Genomic DNA, 17,297 nt, shown 5'->3' on the forward strand with positions numbered 1-17,297 from the left:
GCTGTTGCTTCTTGTATCTCCGTGTGTGATGGTGCCGGACTGGCTATGTATCTGTATGCGGGTGTACCTACGACGTTGTGGGGCGGTTGACTGTGGCCGGTTGTATGCCACTGTAACTGGCTGTGGCTGTGTGCCTGAATGTCTTTGTGGTTTCTCGTAGTTGTGTGTAGTTGTAAGCTTGTGTATTGGTATTCCGTGTGATCGTCTGTATGTATGACTCTGTGCTGTGATGGTTTTCTCTCTAGATGTGGCTATTATCTTTGTGACAACATGACTGGATATTTGTGTGTATGTCTATGTGGTTGTGGGCCTCCATGTGTCAGTGTGATTTGGTCTATGTGCATTTGGACTGGACTGTGAGTGTGATATGAGTATATGCCTGAGTGAGTGGCTAGGCTCGCCTAGGTCACTTTGACGAGCATTTGTGTGATGTGCATTTGAATCTGGGTGCATTGTGCTTGACCATCTCTCTATCTAAAAGGCACATATCTAGCACGACATGGCCTTTTCCCAGGTGGGGACAGTAAGGCCCAGAAAGCAGAATGATCTTGCTCAAGGTTCCAGTAGGCCAAGTGCAGAGCAGGGATGAGTATTGGGATCTGGCCTGGTTTCCAGGCCGAGCCACTCCCTGCCCACCAGAAACTTGTCTCCCCATATCAACATTCTGACTAACTGTGTGTATATCATGTTCTACCTCACATACCATCTCTGAATGGGTGTGATGGGAGTAATGGTGGGATTGTGTTCTGAATGTGGTCACTGGCCTGCCTGTCCCCAAGTGCCTGGGGCCTGGGTATCCCTAGACCCTTCCACTTTCTGGGCCCTTCTTGCCCTTAACCTCCATAAAAACCCATTTGAGCCCTCCTCCTCACCCCATAGGGAGTCCATCAACACCCTGAAATGCCCCTGATTCTGTATGGCTCTCATTCTTCTGGTCACCTCTCTTCTCCCGTAGCCAGTGGCCTCTCTCCCCCACTCCCTTCCTTTCCCCAAATGTCCCTACCCTGAAGCTGGTGTAGGTGTCAGAGGGTGATGTCGGTATCTGTACCAGGAAACCCAAATTGGGGTTCAGGCCTTGACACCCCGGGATGTCTGCCATGCCTCCAGGCCACAGGCTACTAGGGGACAAATGCTTCCAGCCAAATGCTTCCCTCTCTCTGGACCCTTATCTTCTTGCCTCCCATTTTAGAGCCACACAGGCCTGTTTAGTGCCTCATCCCAAACCAAGGAGATCTCTCCCCAAGAGAGACTCTGCTTTCTTCTCTAGCAACCCACTAATTCCAGTCATTTTATTTTACTGGGGCAAAATTCACAAAACATAAATGAACCATTTTAAAGCAAACAATTCACAGGCATTTAGCATTCACGATGCTGGGCAACCACCACCTCTATCTAGTTCCAGAACATTTCCCTCACCCCAAAAGGAGACCCTGTACCCATTAGCGGTCACTCCCCATTCCTCCTCCCCCTGCTTCTGGCAACCACTAATCTTTTGGTCTGCATGGATTTGCCCGGATATTAAATGGACTCATATGTGTGATTGTTTGTGACCGACTTCTTCCACTTAGCATGTTTTTGAGGTTCACCCACATGATTATATATTGAATGTCATTCCTTTTTATGGCTGAAAGATATTTCACTGTATGGACAGACCACATTTTGTTTATCCATTTATCTGTTTGTGGACATCTGGGGTGTTTCTATGTCTTAACTATTGTAACTAATGCTGCTATGAACATAGTGTACAAGTATTCATTTGAATGCCTGTTTTTTTTTTTTAATTTTATCTATTTATTGATCAGAGAGAGAGCACACAAGCAGGAGAGCAGCGGGCAGAGAGAGAGGGAGAAGCAGGATCCCCGCTGAGCAGGGAGCCCAATGTGGGACTCGATCCCAGGACCTGAGCCAAAAGTAGACGCTTAACCAACTGAGCCCCCCAGGCGTCCCCTGAATACCATTTTCAATTTTTTGATGTATATACCTAAGAGTGCAATTGCTGGGTCATATGGTAACTCTTGTCCAACTTTTTGGTTATTTAACTTTTGGAAGAATCATCAGACTTTCCTGCAGTAGCTACATTTTCCATTCCCCCCAGCAGTTTACGGGGTTCCACTTTCTCTCTCTGTGGCCCTCATAGTTGGTGCGTGAGCTGGCTTCTGTATTACTGGCTTCCCCCTCCCCTTGTGGCCCATGATAATATTTTGCCTTTTTGTGCAATGTGCAACTTTTGCGATGCACCAACTCTGATTGTGCGTCTGTGGTGACATGTGCCTGGGCAGGGTTGTGTGTTTTTCACTATTGGAGTGTTTGATTCCGTGTTGGCAGGGTTGTCTGTCTTTGACTGGCTCTGCCCCCTACGGTTGGGCATTGGTAACTATGCAATCGTGTGACCAATGACAAACTGTGAATATGTCACATTGTAGGTTTCATATGGTTCCGTGAATCGTTGTGTCTGATGTGTAGCTGTGTGTGTGTGTGTGTGTGTGTGTGTGTGTGTGTGTGTGAGTGGTTGTGTGCTGCTGTGTGTTTCTGGAGCAGTGTGTGATTGTGTCAGTATCCATCTGTGTGATTGTGAATTTTATGTCTGAGAGACTGTGTGACTATATCACTGTGTAACCAATGTGTTGTATAGCTGTGTTTTTGTGTCTGGAAATTGGGTACCTGTGCCTGGTCTACATGATATGCAGACACACAATTCCATGTACAGGGACTATATGGTCTGTGTGACTGGGGGACCAGGAATCTGGGTCACTATGTAACCACCAGTTGTGTGTGGATGTGACCGTGAACTAGGTGTCTATGATGTGTCCATAGCATCCACCTGGACTCCCAGGGCACAACAGTGGAGGTCCCTATATAGAAGCTTGGATTCCTCCCCCGTGTGGGGCAGCGATCAAACAGCAGCCAGACCCAGAGCAGGGGTTGCTAAGGGTCTCCTGCTTATCATCAGGTACTTCCTGTGGCCTGATCCCAGCATCTTATTTCGCCCAGTAGAGGATGTCAATTCCCCTGCCCCAGCCCCATCACACTGGAGCAACTGTGGTCATGGCAGCCTCCCCCTCCACAGGGCCTGACTCCTCCCAGCACCACCCAGAGGGTTCATGGTCAACAGCAGCAGCAGATTGGGAGGGGCTCCTCCCGGCGCTGGACTCAGACCCTGGGAACTCACAATCCAGGCAATTTCAAACCAACCCAATGTGAAGCCCCAGCCCCAACCCTCCCACTCATCGGGAACAGAGCTTCGGCTGTTCTGGGCCCCCACCCGATAGCAGCCTCCAACATCTGGGGCCTCTGATAATGCTTGGCTTGGCAGGGACTTCATGCCAAGTCCCGCCATCCACATGGTTGCTGCTGTTTATTGGGGAGGGGGAGAGCTACAGGGCCCCAGTCACAGTAAATGGGGTCTTGAAGTCCCTTCCCAGGATCCCCATTCTGCCTATCACCCCTTCTGTAGGAAGGTAACTAAGAGCCCCCCCCCTTAGTCTCTCCTTTTGTGGAGACTTAGTGCCTCGCTTTACCCAACACCTGAACCCTCAACTTCTGAGCCCCCAGCCCCTGAACTTGACTTGGCTTTAGATCCAGGGTCAGTCCTTAAGGCCCAGCCCCTAAACAGGCTGAAATGAGGTCTCTTCCCCAGAAACAGTGACCCCCGCCTTGCCTGCCTCTTATCAGGGGCTGCAGCCAATCAGCTGAGGGCAGAGAGGAGCCCTCCAAGGGGCCATTGGTGTCTCAGAGCCCACGAGGCCACGGAGGGAGAGGAGCCCTGAGGCCCAGGGTGGGCACCAGCCAGCCATGGCCGCAGCTGAGACCGCCTTGCCCTCCATCAGCACGCTGACCACCCTGGGCCCCTTCCCGGACACACAGGAGGACTTTCTCAAGGTGGGGCCAGGTCGGGTGTAGGTGGGCGGGCTGGGGTCCTGGGCTGTGGTTGGAGCTTGGGAGGGGCCAGGTGGGGTGTAGGTGGGTGGGCTGGGGTCCTGGGCTGTGGTTAGAGCTTGGGAGGGGCCAGGTGGGGTGTAGGTGGGTGGACTGGGTCCTGGGCTGTAGTTAGAGCTTGCAGGGTCTAGTCTCCATGTTGCTCTGAATCTTAGCTAAGACTGGGGGTCCTCAGTCCAGGCCAGGGCTCTGAACTTGGTCTAAGGACCTATTCTTGTCATATAAAACTGAGGCTTGGAGGGGCACCTGACTGGCTGAGTAGGTAGAACGTGCAACTCTTGATCTCAGGGTCGTGAGTTCAAGCCCCATGTTGGGCATAGAGCTTGCTTAGAAGGAAGGAAGGAAGGAAAGAAAGAAAGAAAGAAAGAAAGAAAGAAAGAAAGAAAGAAAGAACCCTGAGGTTTGAAGCTGAACAGTGCAGCAGTCCACAGTAAGACAACGCCAGATACCAGGAGGAAACAGCATTGCAGGAATTTAATCTTGGGAATTAATTTGGGGGGGTCAGGGAAGGAGAGGGAGGGTCTGGGGGAAACTGAGGCAAGGCTCCCCCCCCCCCAGCCTTCCATGCCTAACTCTGCCACCCTTCCCCCATGCCTGAGTGTGGCTCCAGATAATGTCAGTCTTATCTTGGGTCTCCAGCCAGACCCATAGACCTCTGTCCCTGGACTTGGAGGGGGGCTGGAGGGAGTGTGCAGTGTAAGGGAGGGGGACAGACTGACATGACAGACAAGCAAACAACACCCCTTCCCAGAGCCTCTGGCCAGCCTGCCCCCATCAGGGCATCCAGCCCTCTCCATCTCTGGGCAGGGTACCCTGGTATCCACCGAAGCCTCACGCTACCGGCTCCCTCCCCAGTGGTGGCGCTCTGAGGAGGTGCAGGACTTGGGTCCGGGACCCCCTGATCCCACCGGGCTGCCCCTCCACGTGAGGCCAGAGTCGCAGGACGCACCCAGGGAGGACGAAGACGACGAGAGGGACTCGGCCACCCCCTGGGATCTGGATCTCCTTCTCACCAATTTCTCGTGCCCAGAGCCCGGCGGCGCGCCCCAAACCTGCGCTTTGGCGCCAGGCGAGTGCTCCGGGGTGCAATTCCCGCCGCCGCCGCTGCCACCCGAGACTCCCAGCCCGTATGTGGGCGGCCCAGGGCTTGTGACTGGGCTCTTGGGTCCCGAGGAGCACCCGGGCTGGACACGCCCGGCCCCAAGAGCCCCGGCCCCGGATGCCTTCGTGGGCTCAGCCCTGGGCCCAGCCCCCGAGCCCAAGGCACTCCCGCTGCAGCCGGTGTACCCCGGGCCAGGTGCGGGCTCCGCCGGCAGCTACTTCTCGCGGACCGGGCTTTCAATGCCCGCGGCGCCAGGCGCCCCCTACGGGCTGCTGTCCGGGTACCCAGCGCTGTACCCGGTGCCGCAGTACCAAGGTCACTTCCAGCTCTTCCGCGGGCTCCCGGCGCCCGCGCCCGGCCCCACATCACCCCCTTCTTTCTTGAGTTGTCTGGGACCCGGGACGGCGGGTGCGGGACTCCGGGGAACAGCAGGAGACCCCGGAGCGATCGCGGACGCCGCGCCATCCAAACGCAGCCGGCGATCGTGGGCGCGCAAGAGGCAGGCGGCGCACACGTGCACGCACCCGGGCTGTGGGAAGAGCTACACTAAGAGCTCACACCTAAAGGCTCATCTGCGCACGCACACAGGTGAGGGAGCGGGGCACGGGGGCTGGAGGATGGGTCTCAGGAGCCGCGAGTGGCTGGGGAGCTGGAAAACCCGAGCAGGTGGCGGAAGTAGAGTAGAATTTCGGAGCTACGGGCAAGGCAGAGGGAGCTGGGAGCCAGTCTAGGACCTCGGGAGCCTGAGAGGCAGCATTGCGGGAGGAGGGTGGGGATAAACAGCCTGGGGAACCTGAGGAGCGTTTCAGGGAACAGACGGGCTAAGACCTGGGCAGCCGAAGGGCTAAAGAGCAGAAAGCCTGACCGGTGACAGAGGGGGCGGGCTAGAGGAGGGACTGCGGAGAGGGAACAAGCTTAGAATGCTAAGCGCCGGGTCAAAGACAAGAGGGTTCAGGTGCGCGGCAAGCGGATAGACGAATTAGGGGCCAAGGGTTGCTTGCCAGGGAGGCGGAGCCAGACTGTAGGGGGCGTGGCGGCACGCAGGAGGGGAGACAGGGCCAGAGTCAATTTCCCGAGCCCAGATGCGGAGGCAGGTCCAGAAGGATAGAGGGAATAGCTGGGAAAGGAGGGTGGGCATGGGAGGAGAAGCCGGGTCCCAGGGATCCTAAGACGGGGGCGGGGCTGTGGAATAGAGGTTGCGGGGAGGAGGAAGGGTGAGTCCTAAATTTAGGAGTGCCCAGAGAGGGTAGGGCCTTGTGTGCAGTGCTGTGCAGAGACGCAGGTGGAGAGGCCAGGAGTAGCATAGGGAGAGAACAATCACCTGGGACATGGCTTGGATTTCGAGGCTGTAGGGCCAAGGCCGGGGCAGGTTGAGGGGCGGGGGGCAGAACTGGGCAGCAGCTGGAGGGTCCTACAAGGGAGGGGCTGGAACACAGGGAGCCAAACCAAAGGTCGAAGGTGAGGATGGCTTTAGGACTCAGAGGCAGCATAATAGGGAACAGGAAATGAAGCCGATGGAGTAGGGAACACGACTTGGGTCCAGGAAATGAGAATGGGTTTGGCGCCAAGTGCAGGTACAGAAGAAGGGTCGAGGTCGCAGAGGCCGGACGTGGGTGCAGAATCCGGGCCTTGCCCTGAGAGTGAGCGCCTCCCTACGTTTTGCGCGGTGGGCGCCTCCCTTGCCTCATCCTAGAACCGACCAAGGCTGAGCAAAGAAGTGTGACCAGATGCAGAGGCAGCCGGGGGAGGGGTGGGGCAGACAGGGGTGCTCAAGGCTTCCGCATCCCCCATCCACCCCCCCCCCCCCCAGGGGAGAAGCCCTACGCCTGCACGTGGGACGGCTGTGGCTGGAGGTTCGCGCGCTCAGACGAACTGACCCGCCACTACCGGAAGCACACTGGACAGCGCCCCTTCCGCTGCCAGCTCTGCCCGCGCGCTTTTTCACGCTCCGATCACCTGGCCCTGCACATGAAGCGTCATCTTTGAGACCCGCCCCAACATTTGGACCCTTCCTGGGGGTTGGGGATGGAACAAGAGCAGATCCGCACAGGGTGGTTTTCCCTCAGATGGACCCTTTCTTGAATCCAACCTCTCTTGGATTCGCGCGGCCCCACAGATCCACCCAAAGATCAAGGACTGGCCCATAGACAGACCTGGGGGAGCCTCCAACCAAAGGTCCCACACGTCCTCAGTAGCAGGAGCTACACGGAGACATCCAATGGTCCCACAGATACAGCGAGACAGAGACAGACCTCCAAATAAACGGACTCAGTTGGACACTCAGATATTTCGGACAGAGAGACAGACCCTCAGAGAGCTGGACCCTCAGACCATCTTACAAGAGGACCTGGGCAGTGGGAGTGGTTGAGGGGTGAAGGTTCCCGGAGACTCTGGGCCTAGAAGCGGGGGCTTCACACCGTGGCTAATGAAGCCCTGGATAGTGGCTGGATCTGCTGTGAATGGTTATGGGTCCTGTACCAATACCCCTTCAAGATAAAGGCTTTCAGCGTTGGCCTGACTTTGTGGGTTTTGGGTGCTGGGAGATGGGAGGAAGCTTTACTCTCAGGGGTAAGATTGGAGGCCATACACACCTTCACAACATCATGTAAACTTCAGAGACCCCTCTTGGCACTGGAAGCTTTGCCTCCCCTCCCCACCACACCCCAAGTTTAGCCTAAATAGTCCTTGTCTCCTGCCTTGAACCCCAAGTACATTCATTCAGCCTTCAGCCCGGCCCCAGAGCCCCATCACCCTCCACCGTGACCCGATCCAAAATATTCCCTTGAATACAGGTGCTGCTGAAGCAAGCACAAACTATTCCTTCGAATAGCTAGCTCAGGCGGGCCCCAGGAAAACATGTGGAATAAAAAGGGGGAGGACCAGGAGCACAAGCGCCCCTTAAAAGAGCAAAGATCACAAGAGGTAGACCTCAGGTTGTAAGACAGAAAAGGAAAAAAAAAAAAAAATCCAAGACCGCTTTTGACCCAGGAGCGGGAGGCAGCGCGGTACTAGCGGCGAAGAGCGGTTTGAGACTAACCACAGTAGAAAGAGACGGAGGCGGGGCCTAGCAGAGGGATGTGAGCTATGATTGGCCGGGAAAGGAGTCGAAGGCGGGAGGGGGGGGGAAACCATGTGGCCGTGGGAGGCGTGTCCTGAGCCTGACGGGTGGGTGGAGTATATCAAGAGTTGAGTCTGCCGGAAGCGGGAGGCGGTGCCTGAGGGGAGCGACTGTCGGAAAGGAAGCCCCGCCCCCGGAGGCGCAGAACTGACTCAAATCTCAGCTTCTCTGTCTCGCGGGCGGTCTCCATCCTCGTGAGGTTCCGGCTGGGGTTCCCACGCCTGTCTGAGGAACTGAAAGTCGTCTAGGGGCCGGCCCGGCCCAGCTCGTGACCTGCCGTTCCGGGCCCCAACACAGATTCCTCTACCCAAGGGCATGGCCATGCTGAGCCCGCTGCTCCTGGCCGCGCTGCTGTGGGTCCCTGTAAGGACCCTGTCCTGCTATGGGGACTCGGGGCAGCCTGTGGACTGGTGAGTGGGCAGGCGCCGACCGTCGCCCGGGGTGGGCCTGGAGGCTGCTCCGCAGTTGGGCGAAGCCTGGGGTTCCCCGTCTTCCCTTCCCTCCATTTCTCCCATTCCTCAACTCTAAGGTTCGTTGTCTACAAGCTGCCAGCCCAGAGCGGGCCCGGGGATGCAGCGCAGAGCGGACTGCGATACAAGTACATGGATAAGGACTCAGGGGGCTGGCGCGACGGCGCGGGGCCCATCAACAGCTCGGCGGGGGCCGTGGGCCGCAGCTTGCTGCCGCTGTACCGGAACGCCAGCCAGGTGAAGGAGCCCCTGGGCTGAACCTGGAATAAGACTCTAAGACCCAGCTTGGGGGGAAATTTCAAGTTGCCCCATCCATCTCCCCTCAGCTCGCCTTCCTGCTATACAATGACCAGCCACCTAACTCCAGCAGGGCTCAGAACTTGTCTAGCCGGGGGCACACAAAGGGTGAGTCCAGGGTTGGGGCTGGGGAAGGGCTCTGGTGTTCTTATGCATTTTCCCCAGCTAACCCCTGCCCTGCCCAGGGATGGGGTGGTGGAGGGGGTGCTCTGTCAGACTCTGAACATCTGCTTCCTTATTATATTGTTTTTCTTCTGGACTGCGAGAATTAACAGCTGCAGAAACTGAGCTCAGCAGTGGTTTTGACACTGCCCACACCTTCTCCAGGTCCCCTGCAAATGGAGGATGTTCCTGGTGGCACACGTGCTTTTTGGGATGCCTTAAGCAGTCCTCCTGACCCCTGTCTTCTGGTTCAGGTGTGCTGCTCCTGGACCAAGAAGGGGGCTTCTGGCTGGTCCACAGTGTTCCGCACTTCCCACCACCTGCCTGCTCTGCTGCATACAGCTGGCCTTCTAGTGCCCAAACCTACGGGCAGACCCTGCTCTGTGTGTCTTTTCCCCTCACTCAGTTTGGGAAGATTGGTGAGTGTGGACAGGGAGGCAAAGTGAATCCCTGATTCCCAGGCCAGAATGTGGAACAGTCCTTCATTTTCTCTACCTTTGCCCTCCAGGCAGACAGCTGACCTACACCTACCCCCTAGTGTATGACCACAAGCTAGATGCCACCTTCGCTCAGAAAGTCCCCCATCTGGAAGATGTGGTTGAGGGCCACCATGTTCTCCATGGCCCCTGGAACAGCAGTGTAACGCTCACATCCAAGGCAGGCGACACGTTCCAGAGCTTTGCCAAATTTGGAAAATTTGGAGATGGTGAGTCCTGAAGTTGAGGGTTGCAAAGCTCTTTTTCTGCAGAGGGGGTGCCTGGTGTGTCCATGGCTAAGGGCAGGTCAGGAATAAGGAGTAGGACTCTTTGACAGCCACAATCGATGAGAGGTAGACAACTAACAGACCTGGGTTCACATATTGGTTTCTGGCTATGTGATGTGTGATTTAACCAGAGCCCCAGTTTAACCCATCTGAGAAATGGGGACACTGGTATCTACTACTTTAACAGATTATTATGAAGTGATGCCTATAAAGCATTTGGTAAGGGCTATTAGTTTTAATGTTGTCATTCCTTGTGTCTCCAGGAATTGACAACTGAAGAAACTGAGCTCAGAAAGGGGAAGTGGTCCTAGAAATGACCCTGACCCTGTCCATGCCCTTTTTCCATCCTCCACAGACCTGTATTCTGGCTGGTTGGCAGAAGCCCTTGGCAGTAACTTGCAGGTCCAATTCTGGCAAAACTCTCATGGCATCCTACCCTCCAACTGCTCCAGGCTCCAGCATGTGTTGGACGTAACCCAGATAGCTTTCCCTGGGCCAGCTGGGCCAGACTTCAGTGCCACAGAAGACCACTCCAAGTGGTGTGTAGCCCCGGAAGGGCCCTGGGCCTGTGTGGGTGACATGAATCGTAACGTCAGAGAGGAGCAGCGGGGCGGCGGCACATTATGTGCCCAGCTGCCAGCCCTGTGGAAGGCCTTCCAGCCTCTGGTGAAGGCCTGGAAGCCCTGTGGGGAGAAGAGAACCTTCTCTCCAGGAATCTGAGCAGACCACATAAGAGCTAAGGCTCAGAAACCTCTTGGGACTTCAGCTTGATCCCCAGTTTAATGCCTAATTGTGTGAGCTTAATTATGTGCCTTAACTTGTGACTCCATTTACTCATCTGCCAAATGAGAATCACAATACGTGATTCAGGACTGTTAGGACTGTTGAAAAATAAAAGGAAATTGGTGGACGGGACTATTAACCTTTTTCTTCAAGTGGGGACTGGGACTCCAGACAACATTACAGCCCTTCTTCTCTCCCTGAAGGTCTGGGGACAGCTGGTGCATAAGTGAGACCCAAAGTAGGACCACAGGAAGAGTATACCCAAGACTCACCTCCCTTCTCGATGGTATTCAGGCCTCGAGATGCACACAGGCAAGGGGGCAGAAACACAATGTCTTGCCCCGCCAGGGGTGGGGTGAGCCCCAGAAAGCTCACACAGCACAGACACACTTTATTTATATGTGTACATATGTATACAGGTGGCTGTACAGAGCAGGGCCAGCGGCCCCCTCGGCTACGGGCCTGGAGGCGTGGGACAGGGGGCACCTTTTTTGGTCAGGCCTGCTGGGGGTATAGTTTCAGCAGGGCACCGGGAGGTCAGCCCCACCTCAGGCTTGGTGGCTGGGACCAAGAGGGAAGTGGGTGGGACTGGGGGCCCTGCACTGCTGGGCACGTTCTTTGTGGGGGCTGGAGAGGGGGCTTGGGGTTCTGGAGAGAGTTTGGGGGAGGTGGGCTTGGAGCGAGGCCCGCTCAGCGTGGTCCGCTCCTCCACCACCTCCAGCACCCAGCACTCCCGACCCCGGGGAACCTCAGGAGCAGGAGGCGCCAGGGATGTGGATTCCTGCAACCCTTTGGAGTCTGCACCAGGAGGTTGGGGTGCCATGGCCTTGGCCCCCAGACGCACAGGCTCTACGACAATTGGCACCGGGGGTGTGCCTGCCTCACCCGAACTGCTGCGCCTGCCGGTCTCGTGTTCCTGCACTGGGCTCAGCGCGGCCTTTGCCACAGCCCTGGCCACCCCACCCACTCCATCCTCTGTCTGCACGCTCTGGTGCCGTGTGCCGCTGGGGTCCCGCTCCAGGGTCCGGCCCCCGGGGGTCGTCGCACGGGGTGGGGTGCAGGCCTCAGCACCACCCGGAGACTCCTTCTCCTTACTGAACACCGGCGGCCTGGGAGCGCCTTCAGGCAGCAGTGGGTCCGCGCCCAAGCTCAGGGGCGACTCTTGGCGGCCCAGGCGACGGACAGCCACCTGCCTAGGTGTGCCAGGGCCCTCGACGGGGGGTGTCTCGCCGTCAGACTCGGCGAGGCTATGCAGTGCCAGCTCGCCGTGGAAGTCCTTGCGGAAATCCGGGTGGCCCACCTCGAGGCTGTGTTTGCGCAGTGCGCCCTTCTTGTCGGCGCCCAGCGAGGCTCCCAGCTTCTCTGCTGACTGCACGCGTTTGAGGAGCGGCGACCGCGGGGGCTCGGCACTCTTGGGGCGTGGGCGCACCACCGGGGGTGACGAGTGCAGCTTCGCAGGGAAGCTCTGCGTCGTGTGCGAGCTGCCCACCGTGTGGCCTGGCAGCGGCGGCGGCGATGCCTGTGTCGGGGACGGCGTGTGTGCCAGCGGCGACAGCGGGATATTGCCAGCCGACTTGCAGCGCGCAGAGCGGTACTGGCGGTGCAATTTCGGCGACAGGCCGTGCAGCGTGCTGGGCCGGATGTGGTGCGACGCCGATGACGCTGGCGAGTTGGGCGTGCTCGAGGCTGGCGAGCTGCTCTGGGAGGAGGCGCCTGCGGGTGGGCGAGAGGGGCTGTCGCGCGCTGCGGGCACAGCCAGGGCACAGCCCCGCCACCCTGCGCCGCTCGGCCCGCCGCGCGCAGGCGCAGAGCGTACCTAGGTAGGCGGAGTCGGGCGTGGAGCGGTAGCTGTGGGTAGGCGAGCGTGCAGGCAGCCCGTGCGTGGGCGAGCCCGGGAGGCTGTCGCTGGACGACAGCGACCGGTTCAGCGACGACAGCGAGCGGCTAGTGTGCAGCAGGTTTGACTGCTTTGTGATCTTGCGGAAGAGGGAGCTGCGCTTCTTGCTGGGGGACAAAGAGGGGGCCACCTACCCTTCACCACGTTCCAGAACTCCTGGCTTCCTTCCATTTTAGGGCCGCATGTCGGCCCCTGGGGACCGCCCACCCCTCCTAGCCCCTCCCTCTCCAGCTGCCACCCACCTATCAAAACCGAAAGAACTTCCCTTAACGCTGGTCCCATTCGGCTCCTCCCAGCTCAGGGCCCCCATTCCTTTCAGGCGGCTCCTAGCCCAAACCAGGAAAACACCCATCCACGCAGGACCACCCTTTTCTGGCCCCGCCCACCTCTCTAGCCCCTCCCCCTCCAGCGGCCACCTACCTAAGGAGGGCTGGAAGAAATTCACCTGACTCAAGTTTTGTTGGCTCCTCTCACTCAAATCCCCAGTCAACGACTTTCCAGGCCAAACCGCCAAACCCTCTGATCAAAACACAAGTCTCCTAGCCCCACCCACCTCTCTTCTCTTCTCCTGCCTCAAAGGGAAGAAACGATTTCAGTTGGCCCAGTCTTGTCTAGAGTGCTCATTTCACATGGAAATCCCTTCTCCCAGTCCTCCCAGCCGTCTTTATCTATCCGACAGGTCAGGACCGGCTCCCGAACAGCACCCTCTTTAACTGACAAGTGCTGGCCCTGCCCATCTCCCAAGACACCTCCCACAAGGTTTTCGCCCAGCCTAGAAACCTGGCACAGCTTCCTTTCCTGACTTCTCCCACTTTCCTAGCCCTTCTCTCTCTGTCCTCTTATTTTTGCTTGATGGCCCAGCCGGCCACTTAACCTGGGCGCTTTCCTTCGCAGGTTCTCACCACCTCCCACTTTAGCCCCTCCCACTGCTCATACAACACCACCACCACAAAAACACAAGCGTTCCCTCAGCCTGCTGATTATAGGCCTGCCAACTGCATTTGGCCCCACTCACCTCTCCTGACCCTCCTTGGCAGAGGGCCGCTTGTTCCTCCTAGCCATTTTGGCTTTGTAGCTGCTGCGCCGTGCAGGGCCAATGCGAATGGAGGTATTTTCGAAGGGCGTTGTAGTCACTGCTACCTTATTGCCACTCTAGGGGAAGAAAGGAGAGAAATGCTCTGCTGGAGGCTGCTCAGGCAGCTTCAGTTCCCCAGGATGTCTCCAACCCTCCCTGGCCCTCCCCGCAGGGTGCTCCCTCCCCTGCACGCACCTTAAGGATCAGCTCGACAACTTCAGGATGCACCATGCCATGCACAGGCTCCCCGTTCACGTGCGTAATGAGGTCACCAGCACAAAGCCCGGCCTCCTGGGCTGGGCCCCCCTCTTCCACGTGCTGGGGACAAGACACCCCACAGGGGTAGGGTCAGAGTTATAGTAACGAAAAATGCTCCCCGCGCTTCTGTGCCAGACGCCGAGCTCTGTATGCACAGCAACCCTCTTAATACCTTATGAACCAGTAATCATTCTCCCCAATTGGCAAATGAGGAAACTGAGGCTCAGAAATGGAGGTGAGAGCACAGCTCACAGAAGACTCTTATCTAGGTCCTGGTTCTACAGTTTGAGCTGTCCCTCATCCCTGGGGGACCTTCTTCCCCTCTTGTCCACCCACCCACCCCTCACCTCGGGACATAGACTCCAAGCATGTGTGCTCACCCAGACAATGTGATGGACACTGTAGACATCCGAATCACCCATGTAGACCCGAATGGCACGCAGTGTGAAGCCGTACTTCTTGCCAGAGCGTTGGATGGTGATAGGGGAGCGGAGCCCACTGACAGCTGGTGAGTAGTCCCGGCTGGGTGAGGAGTCCCGTGAAGATGGGTTAGAGGAAAGAGATCGTGGGGACATGGGACTGGCCAGGGGTGAGCTTCCATGGGGGTCCACTGCAGACACAGAATCATGGTCAGAGATGGAGCCAACAAGATAAACCTCTCCCTATAGCTGCTCCTCATTCCTCCCGAGTCAAAGTCCCAGGGTTCTCATTGGTCCACCCCAGAGCCAATCATTGTGAACAGGGAAAATACAGTGCTCTCATTGGCCTATCCTGGCGCAATTGGAGACAGCCCCTCCCCTGCTACGTGGAGCCCGGCGTCACCTGCAGGAATCATGACAGACAAAGCAGTGGCAGAAGCTGACTTGATGACTTTGCCCCCGGTTCGAGAAGGTCTCTTCTCTACTGCGGGGTCTCCTGACAGCTGCTGGTGCCGCGCCCGGCGCAGAACCAGGTCATTGGTGGCCCTTGGACTGGATGAGTCCCCATCCTTCGAGGGTGGACAGAGGTCACCTGGGCGTGGGCGGTCAGCTGCAACAGAGCAGGTGGGTTAGGGGTCAGTCCAAGGCCACGGACTTCCTGCATGCTGTTCCCTCTGCCTGGAATGCTCTTCCTGCTTCTCTTACTTGTGAGTTTCACGAAAGCAGGTAACGTATCCATCTAGCACACCTCCTAATACAGAGGAGTGCTCTAATACATTTGTTGACTGAGCAGGGAATATGGGGTGTTCCCCATATTGATGAGAATCCCCAGGCTGGAGTGTGAATTGTGGGTGAGCTCTTGCATAAACAGCACCACGCTCACTGAAGTGCTCACTACATGGCCACTGAGGAATTGGGGAAGGCAGCAGTAGGGGGCACTCACTGGCGTCGGAGTCCCCAGCGCTGGGGGTGCCATCCCCTTGAGCTGCCTCTTTCGGGGCCCGCGCATCCAGCGAGCCCGGGGGGTCAGAGCTGGGCCGGGGGGGCCTGCGCAACCGGCCCTCATCCTCGTCCTCTTGGGGGGCGCTGAAGCGGCTGGGCTCCAGCAGCGCGGAGAAACGGCGGCGCGCGCCCAGCGGGGGGCTGGCCTCCCCCTCCAGGAAACTGGCCTCGGAAGCCGAGAAACGCTTGCTGCAAGAAGGGGTAGTGATCAGAAGAGACACGCCCCTTTGGGCCCCGCCCCCAACCCCAGACCTGAACCGGCTCACATCTCCGGGGAGCCCCCTCTCCAGGTTTTCTCGCGCAGGGTCAGGCCTCCCAGGCCCTCCCGCTTGCCGGCCGCCTTCTCCTCTGGGCCTTTGGCGCTCGGCTCCCGCTTGCTGGCCCCCGCTGCCGCCACCGGGGTCTTGGGCTCGTGCTGCGACAGTTGCTCCATGCTGCTATACACCTGAACCAGCCGGCAGGTGGTGGTGGTGGGAGGCAAGCTCGGCCCCAGTTCCCGCCTTCGCTCGCGAACCAATCCGCTCCCCACTACTGGACCCGCCCAAACTACGCTCCACCCCCAAGGCCGGGCCCCGCCCAATTCTGAGAAGTACCCCGACCACCTACAATTCTTCAACTCAGGCCGCTCTCCACAACCTCCCATGCCCTCAAGAATATGGCCTCCTTCGTGCCCCACCTCCCCAGGCTTCACCCAGTTATGTCTACTCTCGCCCCGGTTAGGCCCTGAAGCCCCTTCCGCGCTGTTTCTCAAAGCTAGACTTCGCCCAGCCTTGCCAAGCCTTGCCCCGGGCCCCCTGACCCCGCCCCGTCCAGAACTAGCTCCGCCCCACCGTGGGCCTCCTTTCCACATTTGTCCAGGGTCCCGGCAGATTCCACTCAATGCCACAGGCCAGTCCCAAGACCCCCAGGCTGCCTCCCCCGCAGGCCTTATCACCCCAGATCTCTTATCCCCTCAGTAATTCCCCCGCGTGAGACCTCACGCCTGGGACCCTGCTCTCCTGTCTCCTCAGCCCCGCCCCACTGCGGACCCACCACCCTTCGCCTCCTCAAGCGGTTGTTGGGGGGCAAGCAAAGACCCGCCTCCGCCCAGGCCCCGCCCTCCCTGGGTCTCACCCCACCCCTAGCGCAGCCTTGGCCCACCTTGCTGAAGCGCGGGGAGCAAGAGGAGAACTGGCGTATTTCCACAGGCTCCTCTTCGGTCGTGTCATCCTCATCATAGGAGTTCACGTGGTGATACCTGTCTGAGCGGGCTGAGGATTGGGGGGTGGGCCATAACCGCAGGCACTGGTCCACGCCTCAGATCACACCCCCACCGGAACCGGATCCTCTTTCCAGTCCGGCCCGCAGGTCCCGCCACGCCCCTGCCAGGCCCCGGCCCTATCTCGGGTCAGATTCAGGCCCCGCCCCCAGGCTGGGTCCCCGCCCCACTTTCGGAGGCTCCAGGAAAGCCACACCTCCAGATCCCACCTAGGGCGCTCCATGCCAGGCCAGGCCGCTGAGCAATCCACGCACCGACCACAACTTCAGCCCTCTCCTCCGGCTGGGGCTGGGACGTCCCCTATTCAGCTGGGGTACCATCCTAGGCCTAACCGAGGGCCCCTCTCACCGGATCCCGCCCCCTGTCCCTGCTCACTGTCGAAGTAGCTCGTGTCGTCCTCGGACTCCAGGTGGGGGATGAACTCGGCCTTCTGCCTCAGCAGTCCTGTCCAGTCCAGGTCTCGAAAGAAACTGTGCTGCTTCACCTCAAAGGCACCTCCTGGGGAGGGAGTGGTGGAGGGAGGAGGGGAGGAGAGGAGGGGATTCCAGAGACCGCTGAAGGCCAACCCCGCAGATAGCCTCAGACCACTTGGACTTGGAGTTCTCTCTGGCAATAGCTCCCAGTCCTTAGTTTCTCTGAAAATCAGACCCCTTACCTGCCCCTAGCCGGACCAGGGGGTTGGTCTGCAGGAGGCTGGATATCAGGAGCTGAGCATCGGTGGGCAGGGCCTCTTCCCCCTCTGGCCACAGGATGTCAT

General features: G+C 58.3%; 3 protein-coding genes across 5 annotated transcripts in view; 2 read left to right on the forward strand and 1 right to left on the reverse strand.

Annotated features, from left to right (window-relative positions):
- The first annotated feature begins 3,768 nt into the window (after positions 1-3,768).
- Positions 3,769-7,988, forward strand: KLF1 (KLF transcription factor 1). Its single transcript, XM_047701062.1, has 3 exons — positions 3,769-3,879; positions 4,744-5,626; positions 6,849-7,988. The coding sequence occupies exons 1-3, from the start codon at positions 3,793-3,795 to the stop codon at positions 7,022-7,024; spliced, it is 1,146 nt and encodes a 381-aa protein (XP_047557018.1). The 5' UTR covers positions 3,769-3,792; the 3' UTR covers positions 7,025-7,988.
- A 265-nt stretch (positions 7,989-8,253) lies between these two features.
- DNASE2 (deoxyribonuclease 2, lysosomal) lies at positions 8,254-10,758 on the forward strand. The gene is made up of 6 exons (XM_047701094.1): positions 8,254-8,566; positions 8,686-8,863; positions 8,953-9,031; positions 9,340-9,504; positions 9,594-9,791; positions 10,204-10,758. Exons 1-6 carry the CDS (start codon positions 8,472-8,474, stop codon positions 10,566-10,568), a joined length of 1,080 nt encoding a protein of 359 aa, XP_047557050.1. The 5' UTR covers positions 8,254-8,471; the 3' UTR covers positions 10,569-10,758.
- A 209-nt stretch (positions 10,759-10,967) lies between these two features.
- The window catches only part of MAST1 (microtubule associated serine/threonine kinase 1), a 31,554-nt gene continuing 25,224 nt past the window's right edge, over positions 10,968-17,297 (reverse strand). For 2 of the 3 annotated variants that reach the window (XM_047700992.1, XM_047701002.1), the window contains 11 exons: positions 17,196-17,297; positions 16,916-17,038; positions 16,423-16,532; positions 15,549-15,727; positions 15,224-15,471; positions 14,684-14,890; positions 14,242-14,471; positions 13,799-13,921; positions 13,544-13,680; positions 12,448-12,635; positions 10,968-12,344 (listed from right to left, as the gene is read on the reverse strand). In XM_047700992.1, the coding sequence (XP_047556948.1) occupies positions 11,086-12,344; positions 12,448-12,635; positions 13,544-13,680; positions 13,799-13,921; positions 14,242-14,471; positions 14,684-14,890; positions 15,224-15,471; positions 15,549-15,727; positions 16,423-16,532; positions 16,916-17,038; positions 17,196-17,297 (2,906 nt within the window). In that variant the 3' untranslated portion in view covers positions 10,968-11,085. The remainder of the gene's footprint in view (positions 12,345-12,447; positions 12,636-13,543; positions 13,681-13,798; positions 13,922-14,241; positions 14,472-14,683; positions 14,891-15,223; positions 15,472-15,548; positions 15,728-16,422; positions 16,533-16,915; positions 17,039-17,195) is intronic. The other variant, XM_047701007.1, reaches the window with a different exon arrangement.

The sequence above is a fragment of the Lutra lutra genome, chromosome 1 (genome assembly GCF_902655055.1).
Source record: "Lutra lutra chromosome 1, mLutLut1.2, whole genome shotgun sequence".
Taxonomy (NCBI): Eukaryota; Metazoa; Chordata; class Mammalia; order Carnivora; family Mustelidae; genus Lutra; species Lutra lutra.

Coding starts and splice junctions, on each gene's coding strand:
- DNASE2 (XM_047701094.1), top strand. CDS start 8,472: ATGGCCATGCTGAGCCCGCTGCTCCTGGCCGCGCTGCTGTGGGTCCCT. Junction 8,567..8,685: donor TCGGGGCAGCCTGTGGACTG/GTGAGTGGGCAG, acceptor CTCAACTCTAAG/GTTCGTTGTCTACAAGCTGC. Junction 9,505..9,593: donor CACTCAGTTTGGGAAGATTG/GTGAGTGTGGAC, acceptor TTTGCCCTCCAG/GCAGACAGCTGACCTACACC.
- KLF1 (XM_047701062.1), top strand. CDS start 3,793: ATGGCCGCAGCTGAGACCGCCTTGCCCTCCATCAGCACGCTGACCACC. Junction 3,880..4,743: donor CACAGGAGGACTTTCTCAAG/GTGGGGCCAGGT, acceptor ATCTCTGGGCAG/GGTACCCTGGTATCCACCGA. Junction 5,627..6,848: donor TCATCTGCGCACGCACACAG/GTGAGGGAGCGG, acceptor CCCCCCCCCCAG/GGGAGAAGCCCTACGCCTGC.